This window comes from Anomaloglossus baeobatrachus, chromosome 2 (genome assembly GCF_048569485.1).
Source record: "Anomaloglossus baeobatrachus isolate aAnoBae1 chromosome 2, aAnoBae1.hap1, whole genome shotgun sequence".
NCBI classification, from domain to species: Eukaryota; Metazoa; Chordata; class Amphibia; order Anura; family Aromobatidae; genus Anomaloglossus; species Anomaloglossus baeobatrachus.
In genome coordinates, this window is record NC_134354.1 from 288446432 (window position 1) to 288468335 (window position 21904).

The 21904-nt window shown below is 40.3% G+C and overlaps 1 protein-coding gene across 3 annotated transcripts in view; it reads right to left on the minus strand.

The window, feature by feature from the left end:
* Window positions 1-414: 414 nt before the first annotated feature.
* Window positions 415-21904, minus strand: part of CUEDC1 (CUE domain containing 1) — a 217816-nt gene continuing 196326 nt past the window's right edge. For all 3 annotated transcript variants that reach the window (XM_075335838.1, XM_075335836.1, XM_075335837.1), the window contains one exon: window positions 415-8630. In XM_075335838.1, coding sequence (XP_075191953.1) covers window positions 8624-8630 — 7 coding nt within the window. In that variant the 3' untranslated portion in view covers window positions 415-8623. The remainder of the gene's footprint in view (window positions 8631-21904) is intronic.

A 21904-nucleotide genomic window follows, 5' to 3' on the forward strand; every position in this document is an offset into this window, starting at 1 on the left:
AGTCCACTCATCACTAACCTTGATTTGACACAACTGTGAGGTGGATGGATCTCAGCGAAGAAGTACTCACTAACACAAATTTATGCATATTTGTGAATATTTGAGAGAAAGAAGGTCTTTTGTGTACATAGAAAAAGTTTTAAATCATTGAGTTTAGCTCATGAAAAATGGGAGCAAAAACAAAAGTGTTGCATTTATATTTTTGTTCAGTGTATAATAAGAGCTCCTGATCCCTATGGGTTGTACATCTTCAAAAATATGACTGTACCCTTTAAACTTGGGATCTGGTAACTGAACAAGCGTATCATCTCTTCTGACCTGAAATAATACGACCACTTTTGTCTACAAATAAAACCTAATAATTGTAGGTACCCAGTTTATGGAACAGTTTAAATAAACTGACAGGAAAAGGTCACCAATATAAATAACCATTTTTATTAAAGTAAGTTTTGTACATTAACACAACATTTGAGTAGCACAGTATTTCATCACAATATGTAAATTGCAACAGTTTGCGTCATACTTCAAGATAAGGGTGTCACGATATTACAACCAAAGCATGAAGTCCATACACCAACTACTATGGCACCTCATTAATAACTTTTATGAATAGCACATAAGAGCTCTATATTATCTTCTGGGATTTTATTTTAAAGAATAGTTCACACTCATATTTTGAAGAGACAAACTGTGAATAAAGTGGCATTGCTCTATAGCCTGTCATTTTTAAGTCTGTGATAAGAATATAAATAGAAAATTGAGAATTGCCAGAAATAGTTATAATATGAAAGCAGTAAATAATTCACTTATACCGGTTAGAGATAAAATATAGTAATGTATATTTAATCAAAATATCTACATTCTCACAGAAACTTCATTTTTTCATTTTTGTAAATGTAACATTTTCTAAAGACCCACTAAAAGGAAAGAATAAACTGCCTCATACAAAAGAGTCACAAGTAACATGGTCAAATAAATATTTGTGTGGGTGGCTTTATAGTTGGATTAAAAGAACATTGTTAAAGCAGAGGAAAGATTGACTATAATATATACAGACTAATAACAAAAAAGCTACAATCAAATAAGAGGTTTATTAATCTTTCAGTATATTAATGCCTGTGTCAGGGCACATTTCATAATTAGTTCCACATATATGAAAGGTAGTATATTTCAAAGTGTTGTATAATACTGTATCATAATGTAGAAATTCACAAGGCAAACTCTTCACTTCTGAAGAAGTCTTTTTAACTTCACTCAGTATCCTAAAGCAAACTTATCATTAAAAAAAACTGTTTTACCCAAATCATTATTTAACATGTGAATAAAGAAAGCAATGTAATAGAAGAGGCATTTCTTTACCTCCCATGAGCACATAACTTTTCAATGCCTGTAGACCTGCTGAAAATGTTCAGAACTCCACACCTTATCCCCCCCCAGTCACCAAAAATGTTTCTAGTGTTAATGGGAAGGTATCGTCAAAAAAAAAAAAAATAATAATAATAACTGAAAAAATGTAAAGTAATAATGTTTAAATGTTTTGTTTAAATATTATTTTATTTTTTTTTTTTAATTGTGCAAAATATAAAAAAAAAAATTAAAAAGTTTGATATTTTCCACTGTTAAACACTAGGGGGAGCAGCTTCTGAAATCCTACTGAATTTCCACTGTATAAAAAGCTCAGATTACAGCCTGCCATAAAGTGGGCGGAGTCTGCTCTCCTGTGTGTGATGGCATGACTCCCTTCTCCTAATCTGAGTGTTTACAACAGATAGCAGAGAATAACATGTAAGGACACAATGCACAGCCATTTTCCTGGTGACCATAAATGTCTAAAGTGTCACCAAGGACAGCAGGAGTATCACACAGGAGAGGATTAGATACACGGCTCTGCAGACAGTATCACACAGGATAGGATTAGATATACGGCTCTGCAGACAGTATCACACAGGATAGGATTAGATACACAGCTCAGCAGACAGTATCACACAGGAGAGGATTAGATACACAGCTCTGCAGACAGTATTACACGATAGGATTAGATACACGGCACAGCAGACAGTATCACACAGGATAGGATTAGATACACGGCTCTGCAGACATTATCACACAGGATAGGATTAGATACACAGCTCAGCAGACAGTATCACACAACATAGGATTAGATACACGGCCCTGCAGACAGTATTACACAATAGGATTAGATACACAGCCCTGAAGACAGTATTACACGATAGGATTAGATACACAGCTCAGCAGACAGTATCACACAGAAGAGAATTAGATACACAGCCGTGCAGACAGTATCAGACAACATAGGATTAGATACACGGCTCAGCAGACAGTATCACACGACAGGATTAGATACACAGCTCAGCAGACAGTATCACACGACAGGATTAGATACACAGCCGTACAGACAGTATCACACAGGAGAGGATTAGATACACGGCTCAGCAGACAGTATCACACAGGAGAGGATTAGATACACGACTCAGCAGACAGTATCACACAGGAGAAGATTAGATACACAACCCTGCAGACAGTATCACCGGTACACACACAGGTACTCACATGCAAAATCACCCCTGACAGGGACCTTGTGCCACACACACACACACACACACACACACAATCACCCCTGATGGGGACCTTGTGCCACACACACACACACACACACAATCACCCCTGATGGGGACCTTGTGCCACACACACACACACACACACACAAAATCACCCCTGATGGGGACCTTGTGCTACACACACACACACACACACACACAATCACCCCTGATGGGGACCTTGTGCCATACACACACACAATCACCCCTGATGGGGACCTTGTGCTACACACACACACACACACACACACAATCACCCCTGATGGGGACCTTGTGCCATACACACACACAATCACCCCTGATGGGGACCTTGTGCCCCACACACACACACACACACACACACACACACACACACACACACAATCACCCCTGATGGGGACCTTGTGCTACACACACAATCACCCCTGTTGGAGACCTTGTGCTACACACACACACACACACAATCACCCCTGATGGGGACCTTGTGCCACACACACACACACAATCACCCCTGATGGGAACCTTGTGCTACACACACACACACACACAATCACCCCTGATGGGGACCTTGTGCCACACACACACACACACACACAATCACCCCTGATGGGGACCTTGTGCCACACACACACACAATCACCCGTGATGGGGACCTTGTGCCACACACACACACACACACACAATCACCCCTGATGGGGACCTTGTGCCACACACACACACAATCACCCCTGATGGGGACCTTGTGCCACACACACACACACACACACACACCTTTCACATCATTCCTCCCTGTGACCTCCGGTGGGCGCTCCAGGCAGCTGTGCTGCATGCCATCCTCCCCTGCGTCCGGCCGACATTTCACACATCCGATCGCTTACACTCACACATCCGATCGCTTACACTCACACATCCGATCGCATACACTCACACATCCGATCGCATACACACACACACACACACACTCACGATATCGCACATACCTGTACAATCGCGCGCACACACTCATAACATCTGGAGATATCACATGCTTCCCATGTGATCCTCTCGCACGTCCTGGAAGCTCACTGCACAGCATCACAAGCGCCGACACACACTCACAATCACCCATGATGGGGCAGCGGGCAGAGCGGGGACTTTGGAGAACGGAGGGAGGGGGGTGTCATTGGAGACAGTAACGGCGGGGGGAGGGGCGGCGTCAGTAGCTGGGGCAGAGCAGGGGCTGGGGAGAACGGAGGGATGGGATGTCATCGGAGACAGTAATGAGGGGAGGGGAGGCGGCCCGTACTCACACATCCCGGCGAAAGACAGGGGTAAAGTGGAGCAAACAGCACACGCTGTGAGCTCCACAATAGTGGCGCTGAACTCCTCCCTCTGTTGTGTTCTGGACAGCCCAGGGGGCGCGTCCAGGTCACAGCAGACGCCCACTGTAACGTATGGCATGGCGTCGGAGCCCGACTATCAGAGTCTATGCACAGGGGCTGCCATAAAGGAAGGAGTCTGTCATTACACACACGGCAAATCCAGCATGGCAGCCCCCAGTGCCTCCAGTAAAATAAGAATTACATAAAAACTAAATAAGCTGCGATTTTCATTTTGTATTAGAAATACTGGATTTCATAATCACTATTTTTAATACAAAAATAAAAAAAACGCGATACCTTCCCTTTAAATAGTAAAAACTAAACACTAGAGAGGGAGAAAGTGGATGCCTTTTTAGTAGCTCTCACTCAGCATATCAGTGAGCCTCGATATGCTGGGAAAGATTAGAAAAGGCAGTCTGTAGAAGTCATCTGATTGGCTCAAAGCACAAATCAGATAAACCAACACAAAAAAATGAGAAATCGCCAAAATATACAGCTTTGTCAAATTTTAGGCTTCCTAATATACAGTGGGGGAAATAAGTATTTGATACACTGACGATTTTGCAAATTTTCCCACCTACAAAGAATGGAGAGGCCTGAAATTTTTATCGTAGGTACACTTCAATTGTGACAGAAATTTATTTGCATTTTAATGCATGAAAAAGTATTTAATACAATAGAGAAACAGAACTTAATATTTGCTACAGAAATGTTTATTTGCAAATATAGAAGTCAGACGTTTCCTGTAGTTTTTGACCGAGTTCTCCATACAGATCTTCTACAGATCTTGGGTTGTCGTTGGGCAACATGGAGTTTCAGCTCCCTTCAAAGATTCTCAGTTGGGTTCAGGTCTGTAAACTGGCTAAGTCACTCAAGGACCTTGAAATGCTTCTGACAGAGCCAATTGTTAGTTGCCCTGGCTGTGTATTTTGGATCATTGTCATGTTTGAAGACCCAGCCACAACCCATATTCAATGCTCCTACTGAGGAAAGGGAGTTGTTGGACAAAAAAGAGCAATACATATCCCCATTCATCCTCTCTTCAATAAAGTGCAGTTATCCTGTCGTCTTTGCATAAACGATCCCCAAAGTATAACGTTTACACCCCCATGCTTCACGGTTGGGACGGTGCTCTTGGGGGTGTACTCATCCTTCTTCTTCCCCCAAAAATGGCAAGTGGAGTTGATACCAAAAAGTTCTATTTTGGACTCATCTGACTACAAGATTTTCTCCCATGCCTCCTCTGGATCATTCAGATGGCCATTGGCAAATTTCATTGTCCTGGATGTGTGCTGGCATAAGCAGGGGGACCTTGCTTGCCCTGCAGGATTTTAATCCATCACAGCGCAGTGTGTTACTAATGTTAATCTTTGAGACTGTGGTCCCAGCTTTCTTTAGGTCATTGACTAGTTCCTCTCGTGTAGTTCTAGGCTGATTCTGTACCTTTCTCAGAATCATGTTTACCCCTTGAGGTGAGATCTTGCTTGGAGCCCCAGACTAAGCAAGATTGACAGTCATCTTGTGCTTCTGTCATTTTCTAATAATTGTGCCAACAGTTGTTACCGTCTCACCAAGCTGCTTGCTTATTGTCCCACCAAGCTTCTTGCCTATTGTCCTGTAGCCTATCCCACCTTGTGCAGGCCTACAATTTTGTCCCTGGTGTCCCTAGACAGCTCTATGGTCTTGGCCATGGTGGAGAGGTTGAAGTATGATTAAGTTTGTGGACAGGTGTCTTTCATACAGGTAGCAAGTTCAAACAGGTGTAATTAATAAAGGTAATTAGTGCAGAGTAGGAGGGCTTCTTAAAGAAAAAATAACAGGTCTGTGAGAGGCAGAATTCTTGCTGGTTGGTAGGTGATCAATTACTTATTTCATGCAATAAAATGCAAATTAATTATTTCAAAATCATGCATTGTGATTTTCTGGATTTATTTTTTTATTCTGTCTGTCACAGTTGAATTGTACCTACGATAATAATTACAGACCTCTCCATTCTTTGTAGGTGGGAAAACTTGCAAAATCGGCAGTGTATTGAATACTTATTTTCCCAACTATAAATGTACAATTTCTGAAATCGGGCATCCCGCATAAGCAACATTTATCACCACAATATAGGAGACAAATATTGGATCAAAGTGACCTCACCGATCAATATTTCAAGAGTGCCCATGAGGTCCTGTGTTCCTACACCCAGACATGGCCTGTACCCCATACAAAGTCATGCATACTGCAGAAAAGCAGGTGTTCTACTACTTCATACAACTCTATCAAAGTTACAGAGACAGCTGGGCACTATCACTGTATTGATGATAAATGGTAGATTGTGGACATACCTATGTTTTTGTAGTGATAGATATGTTTCAACTTAGGACTATCTTTACCCCTTAGTGACCACCAATACGTCTTTTTACTGACCTGAGATACAAGTTTACAGCATACCCCGATGGAAGAAAATGCAGCAGCTGTCGGCTGTACACACCATAGTTGCATCAATTACGATCAGTGTTGGCACCAACCATGGCCATTTAATCCCTTAGATTCTCCTGTCAATAATGACTAAGGCATCTAGAAGGTTAACAGACTGTGGGGGCTCCATCTTTAAACATATCGACATCCTGAGATGATCATTGTGTGCTCCTGATGGTTGCCATGGCCAAATACCGGCCTTAAGGCCCTGTCGCACACGGAGATAAATCTGCGGCAGATCTGTGGTTGCAGTGAAATTGTGGACAATTAGTGCCAGGTTTGTGGCTGTGTACAAATGGAACAATATGTCCATGATTTCACTGCAACCACAGATCTGCCAAAGATTTATCTCTGTGTGTGACGGGGCCTTTATAGTCTGCCGGCTATAGTGACCTTTTCAAAAATTAGCAATATATAGGTGGTAAAAATAAAATTTTTCTTTCTGGTCATGCCATTTTGCATTAATTCCTGAAAAGCCGCTAAAGGGTTAATAAACTATCAGACAGCAGATTTGTACATGTTGAGGGGCGCTGTTTTTAAAATATCACGTTCCAATATATAGGCCACCAAAGTCACTTCAAATCCAAATACGGCCTTAAAAAAATAAGCTTTGTCAATTTCTTTGAAAGAAAATTAAAAATTACCACTATAATTTCAAGGCTTCTAACATATCCTAATAAAAGAAAAACATTTTACAGACGGCACTGATGTAAAATAGACATGACAAGGTAATTGTTACTTATCAACTATTTTTTGTGCAATGTGACTATCTGCATTAAAGGAATAATCAAAGTTTGAAAATTGCTATTTTTTAGAATTTTTTGTCAAATTTCTGATTTTTATAAATAAATGCAAAAAGATATTGACCTAAAGTTAGCATTATCATAAAATGTGTCACAAAAAGAATAATCTCAAAATCACAGGGATATGTTGAAAAATTGAAGAGTTAGTGGCACATAAACGTTACAAGTCAGATTTGAAAAATTTGCCCTGGTCACTAAGGGGTTAACTCAAAAACCATCATCTTATCACATGTTTACACAATGTGCAAGCATTTTCATAGCCAATCAATGAATTGTGTCAAAAAATATTTAAACTGCAATGTAAATACAAAGTGTATATTAATTTTTAATAAGCATTTACACTCCATATTGCTATTCCCTTCTACATATATTCGACATGGCATCAACTATTTTGTGTTGATATCCAAAATTGACCAACTGTGATGAATAGTTAGATCCAGGTTGTTTTAGATCAATACCACTGAAAAGAGATTCATGAAAAACACTGATATAACTGCAATATTTTGGATTCAGGCTAGAAAAGGATTGCTAACAAGTAATACTTGCAATCAAAAAACATTAATAAAGCAGATCATGAATATGCAAAAATACTTCATTTCTCACCTACAAATTTGGATATGCTGTTAAAGTCTTGTGACTCTTGCTGGCTTTTATTTTAATGAATATATCAAATACCAATTTAGACAAAATTTTAAAATTATTGTAGCTGCTTATTTTATTCTAAACTGGTCCATTATATTTAAGCATTATTCTACGAAAAGTTAAAAAAAAGCATAATTTTTAAAATTATCAAATAATGAATAACAAAATAATTACATATTATGTTGCTGGCTATTTTTTAATTCTATTTATAACATACTAAACATGAGAGAACATGTTATTTGTAGTGTATTTTAGTCTTGTCAGAGCCATTAAAAAACCCTGCTAAATGTTTGTTAGCAAACGCAGTTTCGGTAGGTAGACATTACGGTTCACCAAATAGAAGTAGAGTGATGTAGATTGCTGACAATGGCTTCTTTACGGTAGTTTTATTGCACATAAAATATTAAAATGAATGCTAGTAAGCATACTGTATATGGATTTTAAATACTTTTTTGTGCTGTTAAACAGAATCTCCACTAATGGATATTTAGGAGAAATACAAATAATAAGAAACGTCTATGTAATAAGTACCATCTTAAAACACACAACTAATTTTAAAGCCGTATGGTTACTAAAGAGTCTCTGAGATTTGACTACTGTCATCAAATAGTAAAATATTTGATTAAAAAATTGTGCCATATATATATATAATCATCTACAAGGAATGAACTGCACTGCAATAGATAGCCAAATACAACATTTTTCATCATCTTCTTATCAGCCAACTGGGTCCATGCAGGATTTCGGACTAGTTTTATGATCTATAAAAACAAAAGAAAAAAAACAAAGCTCAAGAATATTAATAAATATATCATTTAAATAATAAAAGTCATAAACAATATATTTAGCTATATATCCTAAGGTGGAACATTCAAGTCTGCTAGAATACAGTTAGGCCCAGAAATATTTGGCCAGCATCCGAATCTTTGTGATTTGAGCGCTACATGCCACTATTTTTTTTTTATTTAGACATTGAGGTTTGATTAAAAGGGTTAAACAAAAATATTCTGTGAAACGTTTAGGAATTACAACCATGTGTTCTTTACTTGAGGGGATGTTGAAAGGGGTTTTCTTCACCATGGAAAGGAGTCTGCGATCATCCACCACTGTTGTCTTCTGTGGATGTTCAGACCTTTTTGAGTTCCCAGACTCACCAGTGCACTCTTAGCAAGCACAATGTACCAAACTGTTGATTTGGCCACTCCTAACATGTCTGCTATTTCTCTGATTCAGTTTTTCTTTTTAGAGCCTAATGATGATCTACTTCTCTTTCATTAAGAGCGCCCTTAACCACATGTTTTGGGTTCACAGCAACAGCTTCCAAATGCAAATGTCACATCTGGAATCAGCTCCAGACCTTTTACCTGCTTAATTGATGAAGTAATAACAAGGGAATAGTCTATACAGCTCATTGAAAAGCTTTTGAGATAATTATACAATTATTTTTAGTCTTTTGAAAAAGAGGCATGTAGATATTAAAGAGCTGTAATTCCTAAACCCTTACTCCAATTAGGATGTGAATACCCTAAAATTAAAGCTGAGACTATGCACTTAAAAACGCATGTTGATTATATAACTGTATCTTGAATATGTTTTTGCTATTAGCTAAAATGCCAAAATTTGTGTCACTGTCCAAATATCCCTGAACTTTACTTTAAGGCTATGTGCGCACGTGTGCGCTCTGCACCGCACACAAAAGGTCCGCTTCAGAGCGCAGCTGAAAAGCTCCGTTCTGAAGCACCTGGTGCCTGCAGAATTCTGCATGCTGCCTCTCCCTATAGACAGCATGCCAAGCGCACGAAAGAAGTGACATGTCACTTCTTAGAACGCACGCTTCGGACAGCAGCCGAATCGATGCGATCTAATACGCCAAGTGCGCACGTCTCATGCACAATCTTCATAGATTGTGCTGGGGACGCAGGACGTATGCAGTTACGCTGCGGTGCAGAACGCAGCGTAACTGCATGCAATACGCACACGTGCGCACATAGCCTAATAAACAGGCCAGCACAGTGGCATTGTTGCTTTGCAGCACTGGGGTCCTGGGTTCAAATGTTTTTCTCATGTTTGTGTGGGTTTTCTCAAGGTACTCCAGTTTCCTCCCACACTCTGAAGACATACAGATAGGAAATTTTAGTTGTGGGCCAAAATGGGGGCAGATTTGAAAAATGTGTGGAATTAATGGCATTATAGTGGCAAGTGACAAACAAAATTAATACTTGTATTTCTCATTATTATTGTACCATCACAAATTAACAATCACCGTTTATCAGAACTCTTTATGCTATTCTTTTATAGGAAATAAGGAAATATATGAATGAGTTAACTACAGGACATTATAGCACTGACCGTACTATTTCAGAGTGTTTAGATAAAATAGCATATTACAGAATGGAAACTCGACATTTCATGATCTAAAAAAATGGCATTTCCAACATGACTGAATATTGTTTTTGTTCTGTTTTACCCCCTTCTTCTATTGGATATCCTCTTTTTCTCTTACCATCACCCATCACTGCCACTGGGGAGATGACAAACATACCCTCAAGCTTATCTGTGTTTTGCAGTTATTTGAAAAGTACTTATAGAAAATACGACCCCTTTAGAGCCGAACATGATGCTTCTAGGAGAAAGCACATTTGTCATGGTTGCCAAATAAATGTAATTTACAAATAGAGGGGTGGCATTAGAACTTGTTGCCAAGGAAGGAAATAAGTATTTGATCCCTTTCTAAGTTTGCCCACTGTCAAAGGCATGAACAGTCTATCAGGTAGGTTAATTTTAACAGTGAGAGATAGAATATCCAAAATAAAATCCAGAAAATCACATTGTATAAATTTATTTGCACTTTGCAGAGAGAAATAAGTATTTGATCCCTCTGGCAAACAAAACTTTATCCCTTCATGACCACGGGCCGTAACATTACATCCTAAGCCATATAGCTTAATCACCTACGGATGCTGCGGGCAGCTAGCAGTGATCCGCGCACATGTCAGCTGACTTGAACCTGCTGACATGTGTGCTTCGCGATCCATCCGTGCCTGTTAACCCCTTAAATCATGCTGTCAAAATGTGACAGGGTGATTTAAATCCCCGCCGCGGTAAATCTTCACTCACCTGGCTCCATCAGCGGCGCCGTGATCTCTGTGAGCCAATGGTTGTCATGGTAGCACAGGGTCATGTGTTGACTCCTGTAGCTCACATGACTCACTTCCTGTTTTACCCGGCCAAGTGCTGCTTGTAACAAGAGGTGAGTATTACTGATGATCACAGCTGTGTAGCTGTGATCAATAGAAATGAACAAACTATCAGACTGCTGATCCTTATAGTCCCCTACAGGGACTAGTAAAATAAAATAAAAAAAAGTATAACAAAAAAAACGTTTTAAAAAATAAAAAAACCTAAAAGTTCAAATCACCCCCAATTCACCCCATTGAAAAGTAAAAGGTTAAAAAAATAAAAACTATACACACATTTGGTATCACCGCGTTCAGAAATGCCCGATCTATCAAAATATAAAATCAATTAATCTGATCAGTAAACGGTGTAGCGGCAAAACAATTCCAAATGACAAAATTAAGTTTTTTGGTCACCGCAAATTTTGCGCAAAATGCAAAGGCGCTCAAAACGTAGCATCTGCACAAAAATGGTACCATTAAAAACATTAGCTCGAGATGCAAACAATAAGCTGCCACTGAGCCATAGAACCCTGAAAAATGAGAACGCTATGAGTCACAGAAAATGGAGCAAAAAGTGCGCCACTTTGTTTTTACAAATTTCTGAATTTTTTTTAATCCATTACAGTAAATAAAAGTAAACCTATACATGTACCGACCTGAGACAGAGTTTTAGCCCAAGGTTTTAAAAACACTTTACATACGACAGGTCATATCTAGAAATCTATATAAATGTTCTTTCGATGTCTGTGAGTGGGAGTTCTTAGGAACTGATTCTAATAATGTTTATCCTTTTATAGTTATACAGTGGAACCTTGGTTAACGAGAACAATTTGTTCTGGGAGTGTGCTTGTTAACCAAGTTACTCGTTCAGCAAAGCAAGATTTCCCATAGGAAATCATTCAATGCAGACAATTCGCTCCACAACTTGTTAAATGTCCCATGACTGACAGGGGAAGTTCCTCCCTCGTCGCAATGGTTACCGGATACACATCCTGTGGAGGGAGGACCTTCCCCTGTCAGCCGCTACTCAAAGGTAGCGCGCTGGCCAATCAGAGGCAAGCGGCTCCTCCTTTGACGTCAGCGCGCTGGGAGCTGAAGGTCCGGCAGCGGTTGCCTTGGTTACCCGATACATGCAAGTTCCAGGAAGCCAGCGAGGGAATGGAAGGTAAGGTGAGCATAATATGTGTGCGTGCGTTGTTGTTTGTGTGTGTTTGTGCGTGCTTGTGTGTGTTTGTGTAGACTGCAAGAGCGGGTTAGAGCGTGGTGAATGTACGGAAGTGTGTGCGGTGAGTATTTTGCTCATACAGCAAGACTTTCTCGTAAACAGAGTTACAAATTTACATCAAGCTTTGCTCGTTAGGCGAAATACTCGCTAACTGGGTTACTCGTTAAGCGAGGATCCACTATATTTAAATCTCAATCTTGAAATCATGTTACATTTGTATGATCCTGAACAAAAAAGATTGTAACTCCAGGTGGCATATACGTCTAAAAGCTTCTTTACACGCAGCGACATCACTAGCGATGTCACTCGTGAAAGCACCCGCCCCCGTCGTTTGTGCGTCACGGGAAAATCGCTGCCCATGGCGGACAAAATCGCTAGTACCCGTCACACGTACTTACCTTCCTAGTGACGTCGCTGTGGCCGGTGAAAAGCTTCTTTTTTAAGGGGGCGGTTTGTGCGGCGCCACAGCGACGTCACATGGCAGGCGTCCAATAGGAGCGGAGTGGCGGAGAGCAGCCACATGAAAGTCACGCCCACCTCGTTACCGGAGTATGCAGGTATGGCGTTGTTCGTTGTTCCTGGGGTTCCATAGCGATGTGTGCTGCCTCAGGAACGACCAACAACCTGCGTCCTGAACCAGCAACGACATTTGGGAAATGAACGACGTGTCAACGATCAACGATTAGGTGAGTAATTTTGATCATTAGCAGTCGCTCGTACGTGTCACACACAACGACGTCGCTAACGAGGCCGTATGTGCGTCACGAATTCCGTGACACAAACGAAATCTCGTTAGCGATGTCGTTGCCCCCTTTAGTTGCACAAGATATAACAACCAAGAAGAAAAGAAGCGCTAAGACAAAATTAAATTTGAATGATATAAATCATTATTGTTCTGGTAAAATATTAAAAACAGGGAAACGGGAGAATAAATATCCAAAATAACATATACAGTTGGGTCATTGGTGGGTGAGCCTGTATGATTATATGTCCTGAAAATGACAGTAGGTGTAATAAGTATTGAAAACGTCATCAATTTTCTAAGTAAATATATTTCTAAAAGGTGCTATTGACATGAATTTCTCACCAGATGTCAGTAACAACCCATCCAATCCACACAGGCAAAGAAATCAAATCATAGATGTGTCTCGAAGCTGTCATCACCAACAAGGGCTTTTGTGTGAAATCTAATAAATAAAGCTCTGTGTGTGTGTGTGTGTGTGTGTGTGTGTGTGTGTGTGTGTGTGTGTGTCTGCTAAAAGAATCCGCACCATCACATTTACAATCACAACATTTTGCACAGATGCCCCATGTTACTCAGGGAACGTCGTAGACTATGTTTTGACAGGAAAATTTAACCCCGTGCTTTACCGTTACTCTCCAAAAAACCTGCCTCCATGAAACTGAATGAAGCTGGGAGATGCAAGTTATTAATAGCAGCTGTGGTTGGTTGCTATAGGAACAAAGGACATTCATAGTATAATAAGCTTATATGTGAGGTAATATGATGTCAGTGGGGAGACAGATAGAGGCAGACAGGGAAAGAGACAGAAAGAGACGGGGAAAAAAGGCAGACAGACAAACAGAGAAAGAGACAGAGGCAGATAGGGAAATAGACAGAGACAAACAGACAGAGACAGACAGGGGAAAAAGGCAGACAGACGGGGAAAGAGACAAACAGGGAAAGACACAGACAGGGAAAGAGACAGAAAGGGAAAGACAGAGAATAAGAGAAACAGACAGACAGGGAGACCGAGAGAGACAGAGAGAGACAGGCAGAGAGAGACAAAGAAAGACAGAGACAGACGGGGAAGAGACAGAGAGAGACAGGCAGAGAGAGACAGACAGAAAGACCTGGAAAGAGACAGATGGGGAAAGAGACAAGGAAAGACAGAGAGACAGGGAAAGAGACAGAGAAAGACACACACACAGGGAAAGAAATAGACACAGGGAAAGAGACAGACGGGGAAAGAGACAACCGGAGAAAGAGACAGACAGATAGAGATAGAGAGAGACAGAACGACAGACACAGAGATATAGAGAGACAGACAGATACAGACAGACAGACATGGATAGAGACACAAACACACATGGATAGAGTCAGACACACAGAGACAGAGAGACAGACACACAGAGAAAGGAATAAAGAGACAGACAGAAAGAGACAGACAGAAAAAGACAGACAGAAAGAGACATAGACAGAAAGAGACTAGGAGAGAGACAGAAAGACAGTTACTATCCCGGGCAACGCCCGGGTACTACAGCTAGTATGAAATAAATGTCAGTAAGAGTTTTAATACTTCTTCCATGAGTCATTTCTCATTATTACACATAACTTAATTTATGAACATCTATAGCTTGATTTCTTTGACTGTGTGGATGGATGGGTTGTGTTATGATTCAGGGACCGAGGAGAGACATAGACAGAGACTAGGAGAGAGACAGAAAGACAGTTACTATCCCGGGCAACGCCCGGGTACTACAGCTAGTATGAAATAAATGTCAGTAAGAGTTTTAATACTTCTTCCATGAGTCATTTCTCATTATTACACATAACTTAATTTATGAACATCTATAGCTTGATTTCTTTGACTGTGTGGATGGATGGGTTGTGTTATGATTCAGGGACCGAGGAGAGACATAGACAGACAGAGACTAGGAGAGAGACAGAAAGACAGTTACTATCCCGGGCAACGCCCGGGTACTACAGCTAGTATGAAATAAATGTCAGTAAGAGTTTTAATACTTCTTCCATGAGTCATTTCTCATTATTACACATAACTTAATTTATGAACATCTATAGCTTGATTTCTTTGACTGTGTGGATGGATGGGTTGTGTTATGATTCAGGGACCGAGGAGGATCAAATAATGTGAAATCCCAAAAAGGTAACAGAGTGGCTGGAAACTTAATGGACTGCAGACCTAATCCTGACACACAACTAGAAGTAGCCGTGGGGCGTGCTTACGATGACCTGGACGCCTCGACAAAGCCAGAGAACTAAATAATCTCACAGATAGAGATATAAGAAAGTTAATCTACCTCGGAGCAGTCCCCAAAGATAGATAGATAGTCCCCCATATGTAAAGGCTACGGTGATATAGAAAAACACAATACAAAGCCAGAAAAGACAGATTCAGAAAAGGTGAGGCCCAAACTATCTTTATAGGAAAGGATAGGAAAAAGCAACTGTCTGCAGCCATACAAACCCTAATATATACCAGCACTTCTGATATGGAAAAATCCTGATGTCACACAACCTCTCCCCCACTGTATCAGCACTCTGATGTTACTGGAATCCAAAAACACTAATACAGATGAGGGACTGAATTAATACCAAGCATGACAAACACAATACCTTGCAGCATCATGGAGCTAAGTATACAGACACTCTCGGAATGATCCCATTCCACCAAGACCTCCACACAGACAAAATAGGAATCAAGCATTAGTATTAAAGCAGAAAAAACAACAAGAAAGTGGGAAACAAACAGCAGAGGTACAAAGACCACTTATCTGAGAGCAGTTCTGGTAGTGAGCAGAGCTGGTTACAGAATGCCCTTAACACACAGGAGACATTGACCACCGGCAAGTAACAAGAGACAAATACTCAGTTAAATAGCCCAATCTGACCCTGACTGCCAGTCCTCCACAGGTGTGTGTGTGGCTTTCATTCCACACATCAACTGCACCGCCAGCACTGACCACAAGAGGAAGCCCCAAACTGGAAAATGTATTCACAACAAGGTTGTTACCGACATCAAGTGAGAAATTCATGTCAATAGCACCTTTATCAATATATTTATTTTCTTATAGATTGTGACGTGTCAAATATTAATTTTACCTGCTGTCTAAATAGAACAAGATGCATATAAATAGTATATATATTGTATACATATATACACACACACACACACATGCACACAGTATATACAGTAAAATACACACATTGTATACTTACACAAACAGTATGCATACATGCAGTATATAAATACATTATATATAGGCTTGATATATATATATATATCTAGATATATATATATATATATATATATATATAGATATATACATATATATATATAGATATATACATATATATATATGTACAGTGGTACCTCGTTTAACGAGTAACCCACTTAACGAGAATTTCACTTAACAAGCAAAGCTTTCTGTAAATTTGTAACCCGCTTTACGAGAAAGCTTTTCTGTACGAGCGAAATCCTCACCTCACACACTTCCGGTTCTGTCCATCCACCGTGCATTGACCCGCACTTGCAGTCCACATAAACACACACATGTACACACAACCACACACGCACATACAGTATTATGCTCACCTTACCTTCCGTTACACCACCGGTCTCATGGTTCTTGTAGTTCCCGGGTACATCGCGACGTCCTCGCGGCGAACTACAAGACCCAGGAGGCCCGCGGTGGAACAGAAGGTAAGGTGAGCATATAATATAACATAATATAGTGTACCTTTCGTTTCATCGCTGGCCTCCTGGGTCCTGTAGTTCGCCGCTCCGCTCCTCTAGGCTGTGTATCGGCATTCCTAGCAACGAGGCAGGAACTTCCTGTCACCGCTACTGAAAGGCAGCGCGTTGGCCAATCAGAGGCAAGCGGCTCTGCCTTTGACGTCAGTGCTCTGGCCAGGAAGTTCCTCCCTCGTCGTTATGGTAACGCGATACACAGCTCTGCCCCGTACCAGAGAACAGCAAGTCCCAGAAGACCGGCGATGCAACGTAAGGTAAGCTGAGCATATAATATGTGCGTTTGCGTGCGTTTGGACACACCTCATTCGAAGAATTTTCTTTATTTTCAGGACTCTGAAAATTGTAGATTTACATTGAAGACATCAAGACTATGAATTAAAACATGTGAAATTAAATACTTAAAAAAGTGTGAAACAACTGAAAATATGTCTTATATTCTAGGTTCTTCAAAGTAGCCACCTTTTGCTTTCATTACTACTTTGCACACTCTTGGTATTCTCTTGGTGAGCCTCAAGAGGTAGTCACCGGAAATGATTTTCCAACGGTCTTGAAGGCGTTCCCAGAGATGCTTAGCACTTGTTGGCCCTTTTACCTTCACTCTGCGGTCCAGCTCACCCCAAACCATCTCAATTGGGTTCAGGTCTGGTGACTGTGGAGACCAGGTCATTTGGCGTAGCACCCCATCACTCTCCTTCTTAGTCAAATAGCCCTTACACAGCCTGGAGGTGTGTTTGGGGTCATTGTCCTGTTCAAAAATAAATGATGATCCAACTAAACGCAAACCGGATGGAATAGCATGCCGCTGCAAGATGCTGTGGTAGCCATGCTGGTTCAGTATGCCTTCTATTTTGAATAAATCCCCAACAGTGTCACCAGCAAAGCACCCCCACACATCACACCTCCTCCTCTATGCTTCACGGTGGGAATCAGGCATGTAGAGTCCCTCCGTTCACCTTTTCTACAAAGACACGGTGGTTGGATCCAAAGATCTCAAATTTGGACTCATCAGACCAAAGCACAGATTTCCACTGGTGTAATGTCCATTCCTTGTGTTCTTTAGCCCAAACAAGTCTCTTCTGCTTGTTGCCTGTCCTTAGCAGTGGTTTCCTAGCAGCCATTTTACCATGAAGGCCTGCTGCTAAAAGTCTCCCCTTTATAAAACTGTGGACAAAAAGCGCAAATAGGGTATTACCCCAATAATATGGGGTGAGGGAAGGGGAGTCAATACTCACCAGATGGAGTTGTGCAAGTCACAACCCCTTTGACAGCATGTAAATCGTTAATCCAGGCAGCAGCCACCCGACGGCAGATAACAGAGAACAGTGGAGATAGGTGATAATGCCGCGCCACAGATCACTTCAGGAGCAATAAGATTAACGTATCTTTATTGGCATAGGTCTACGCGTTTCAGGAGCCACGCTCCCTTCCTCAGGACCGTGAAGAACCAAGAGACATCAAATCTAAAATGGTGTCCACTCACATACATTAAATAACTCCATTGACGTCACAGGGACCATCCCCCGTGAAAAAAACGAGCGGGAAGATCACGTTGCAATGAAGAACATGACATCATATACATATTTGCATATGCTAAACAAAACACATTGTGAGCAAAACACATTTAGAAAAAATTAATTAAAAACATGTAACATATCTACAAGTCAAACAATGTGAAAAAAAGCAATAATCAAAGCTAAACCTTTGTCGGCCCAAAATATATGCAAAAACTGAGTAGAAAAAGGAAAAAAAAAACAATTTTCAATAAAGGAATGATGTGCAAATAAAATATGTGATAAAAAAGTGTGATAATTGTCTGTATCACTCATACAGCTAGGGATTAGAACTCCCACGAAATAAGCCAAAAAAAAAAAAAAACCAGACATGAAAAAACCCTCACGATCCATTGTCGCTATCGCGGCACAAGTGAATACATTACAACCCCTAAGGTGCTATCAACCAGTAAAGAATGTGAAATAAGGACTAAAAACCATTTGACAGGTTGTGAACGTCTATACTGGAAGCGGCCGAGAAAGTGACAGATGAAACCCACTGTCGGCAGTGTGTGATAAATAAGTGTGATAATTGTCTGTGTAACTCATACAACTAGGGATTAGAACTCCCACGGTATAAGCCAAAAAACAGAAAAGGACATGAAGAAACCCTCACGATCCATTGTCGCTATCGCGGCATAAATGAACACATAGCAACCCCTAAGGTGCTGTCAACCAGTAAAAAATGTGAAATCGGGACTAAGAAACATTTGACAGGTTGTGAACGTCTATACTGGAAACGGCCAAGAAAGAGACAGATGAAACCCACTATCGGTAGTTTCCCACCGGCTACAGTTCACGGGAGTTCAATAGCGTGGGAAAAAGATACAGTGCGCCTGCGCCCAAGAGCTAGCAGGTCAAATAAGTTCAGGACCGTGGGAATTAGAACAGAGCGCATGCGTCTCTGATAAAAAAGTAGCCCAGTGTCAATACTATAGTAAAGAGTGCTCATACGGCTAAACCATACAAGAAGTGTGAAAGGCAAAGTGTAAATAGGAAACCCACATTAGAAAAATATAATAAAATAATCTCTACACAACCCATCATGCACACATTAAGCCCGTATCAGTGGGCATGAACTTTGTCAGGAAAACGTGTATGTATACATGTGTGCATGCTGCTCCCATATTGGACCCGACCACGGGCAATGCCGCTAGTCCAGGGGGCCAGAGCTTAGAGCACACATACAAATACCAATATAAATGATGCTCAAAGACACGGAATATAAACAAATTAAAATGACAAGTATAAACCACAATAAAAAACCTATGCATTATCAATCAAAATAGGGAATAATTAAAAGGATATACATAGATAAAATCCATATATAAATGTAATGATAAAAAAATGTATATAAAAAAGAAAAATATATATATATATATGCAATGATGAATAAAAATATATATAAATAAATAAAAAAATAATATATAAAAACCATATATATAAAAACAAATGTATCCCAATCAGTGAAATAAATCTGTAATCTCATTAAGACCCCGTGGTTTGAGCGTGTTGAGTCTATAGATCCAGAAAGTCTCCTTTCTGTTCAGTAACCTCATTCTGTCCGGAACATGTGGGGGTATTTGTTCGATTGGAGTAACTTTGAGTTTTATTTTCTTCCCATGTATTACGGTGGTGTGACGTGACAGGCCATGGAGCATAAAGCCCACCTTAATGTTGTGTCTATGGGAGTTTATGCGATTATGCAATGGTTGTATAGTTCTACCAACATAACTTTTTCCACAGTCACATTCGATTAAATAAATAACAAAATCAGACTGGCAGGTGAGGCGTCCCTTAATCATACAGTCTGTATCGTCTGGGGTAGGTCCAAAAAACATCCTTCCATGCTGAATACTATTGCAACACATACAATTCTTAGCCCCACATCTAAAAACTCCTATGTTATTATTATTAATAGCTGGATACAAATGGTTTCTAAGTCTGCTAGGGGCCAGTTGGTTCCTCAAGTTGGAAGCTCTGCGGAATGTGATCCCCGGGTGTAGCGGCAAAACTTCCTTAAGATAGGGATCATTAAGTAAGATGGGCCAGTGTTTCTTTAGAATCTTTTTAACCAATTCCCCATCACAACTAAATGTAGTGAGAAAATTTGTCCGAAACCTGTCATTGTGTGGATCATCTCTTTCCTTCAAGGGACCTATCTTACTAATGAGATCAGCCTGACTGAGATCCCTATTAGCCTGATACGCCCTCTTGATTGTGGCTAGGGGATATCTTTTCTCTACAAATCTACCTCTCAAAATAGAAGCCTGGTCGGTATAATCTTTATCCAGAGTACAATTTCTCCTAATCCTTTGATATTGGTTATAGGGAATATTACGTAGCCATTTCTCGTAATGGTTGCTAGCAAAATTTATATAACCATTGCTATCAACCTTTTTAAAAAAGGTCTTGGTGATAATGGCATTATTATTATGCATAATGGATAGGTCAAGGAAATCGATGTTGGTTCGATCTACCGTAGGTGAAAAATTTAAACCCCAGGAGTTGTTAGCTATATCCTCCAAAAAAAGTGAACAATCATTATCCACATTATCCCAAACGATGAATAAATCATCTATATATCTCTTATAGACAATCACACGCTTATAAAATTTTGAGGAGTATATATAATGTAGCTCAAAGAGCCCCATCACCAGATTGGCAAAAGTGGGTGCAGCTTTAGAGCCCATCGCTACTCCGCAACACTGGCGGTATATGCGATCTTGGAAAGTGAAAAAATTGTTTTTAAGAATAAACGACATACTATCAAGTAGAAACTCTTTCTGTGCCGGTGGCAGACGTTCATCGATCTCCAAAAATTGCTTAAAGCATTCCAATCCTAAGCAATGTGCAATGTTGGTATATAATGATGCAATGTCCAGAGTAATAAAAATAAAGGATTCTTTCCACACCACATCTTTTAGAATCTCTATCAGGTGGGGGGAGTCCCTAAGGTAACTCCTCAGATTGGTAACGTGTGGCCTCATCGTGTAGTCAACGTATGCTGATAAATTTTCTGTGAGGGATCCTATTCCCGAAATAATAGGTCGACCAGGGGGGTTGACTAGACATTTGTGAATCTTCGGGAGATGATAATAAAATGCCATAGTGGGATTCCTTCTTTCAAGAAATTTAAATTCATTTTTATTGAGAATCCCATTATTTGCTGCCTTTTTGATAAGTGTATGATACTCTGTGATCGAGTTATGGTATTCAGCAGTATCAACGATTCTATAGTGTTCACTATTAGAAAGCATTCTCATCGCTTCCTTAATGTAGTCGACTCTATCCTGTAATACAATCCCCCCACCCTTATCAGCATTGCGGATAATGAGGTCACAGTTATTCTTTAAGGAGAGGAGTGCCTCCTTTTCTTCCCTAGTGAGATTATTCTTATGAGGGTTCGTGTTCTTGTTATTAATAAGCCGTTTAAAATCTTCCAGGACTAAGTCACTGAAGGTCCGTACATGATGTCCAGCGCTCTGTGTGGGGTAGAAGTTGGATTTAACTTTATACTCTGTATGAAAGAAATCGTCTACTGCAACATCAATATTAGCAGGGATAACTTTGTTAACTTGAAAG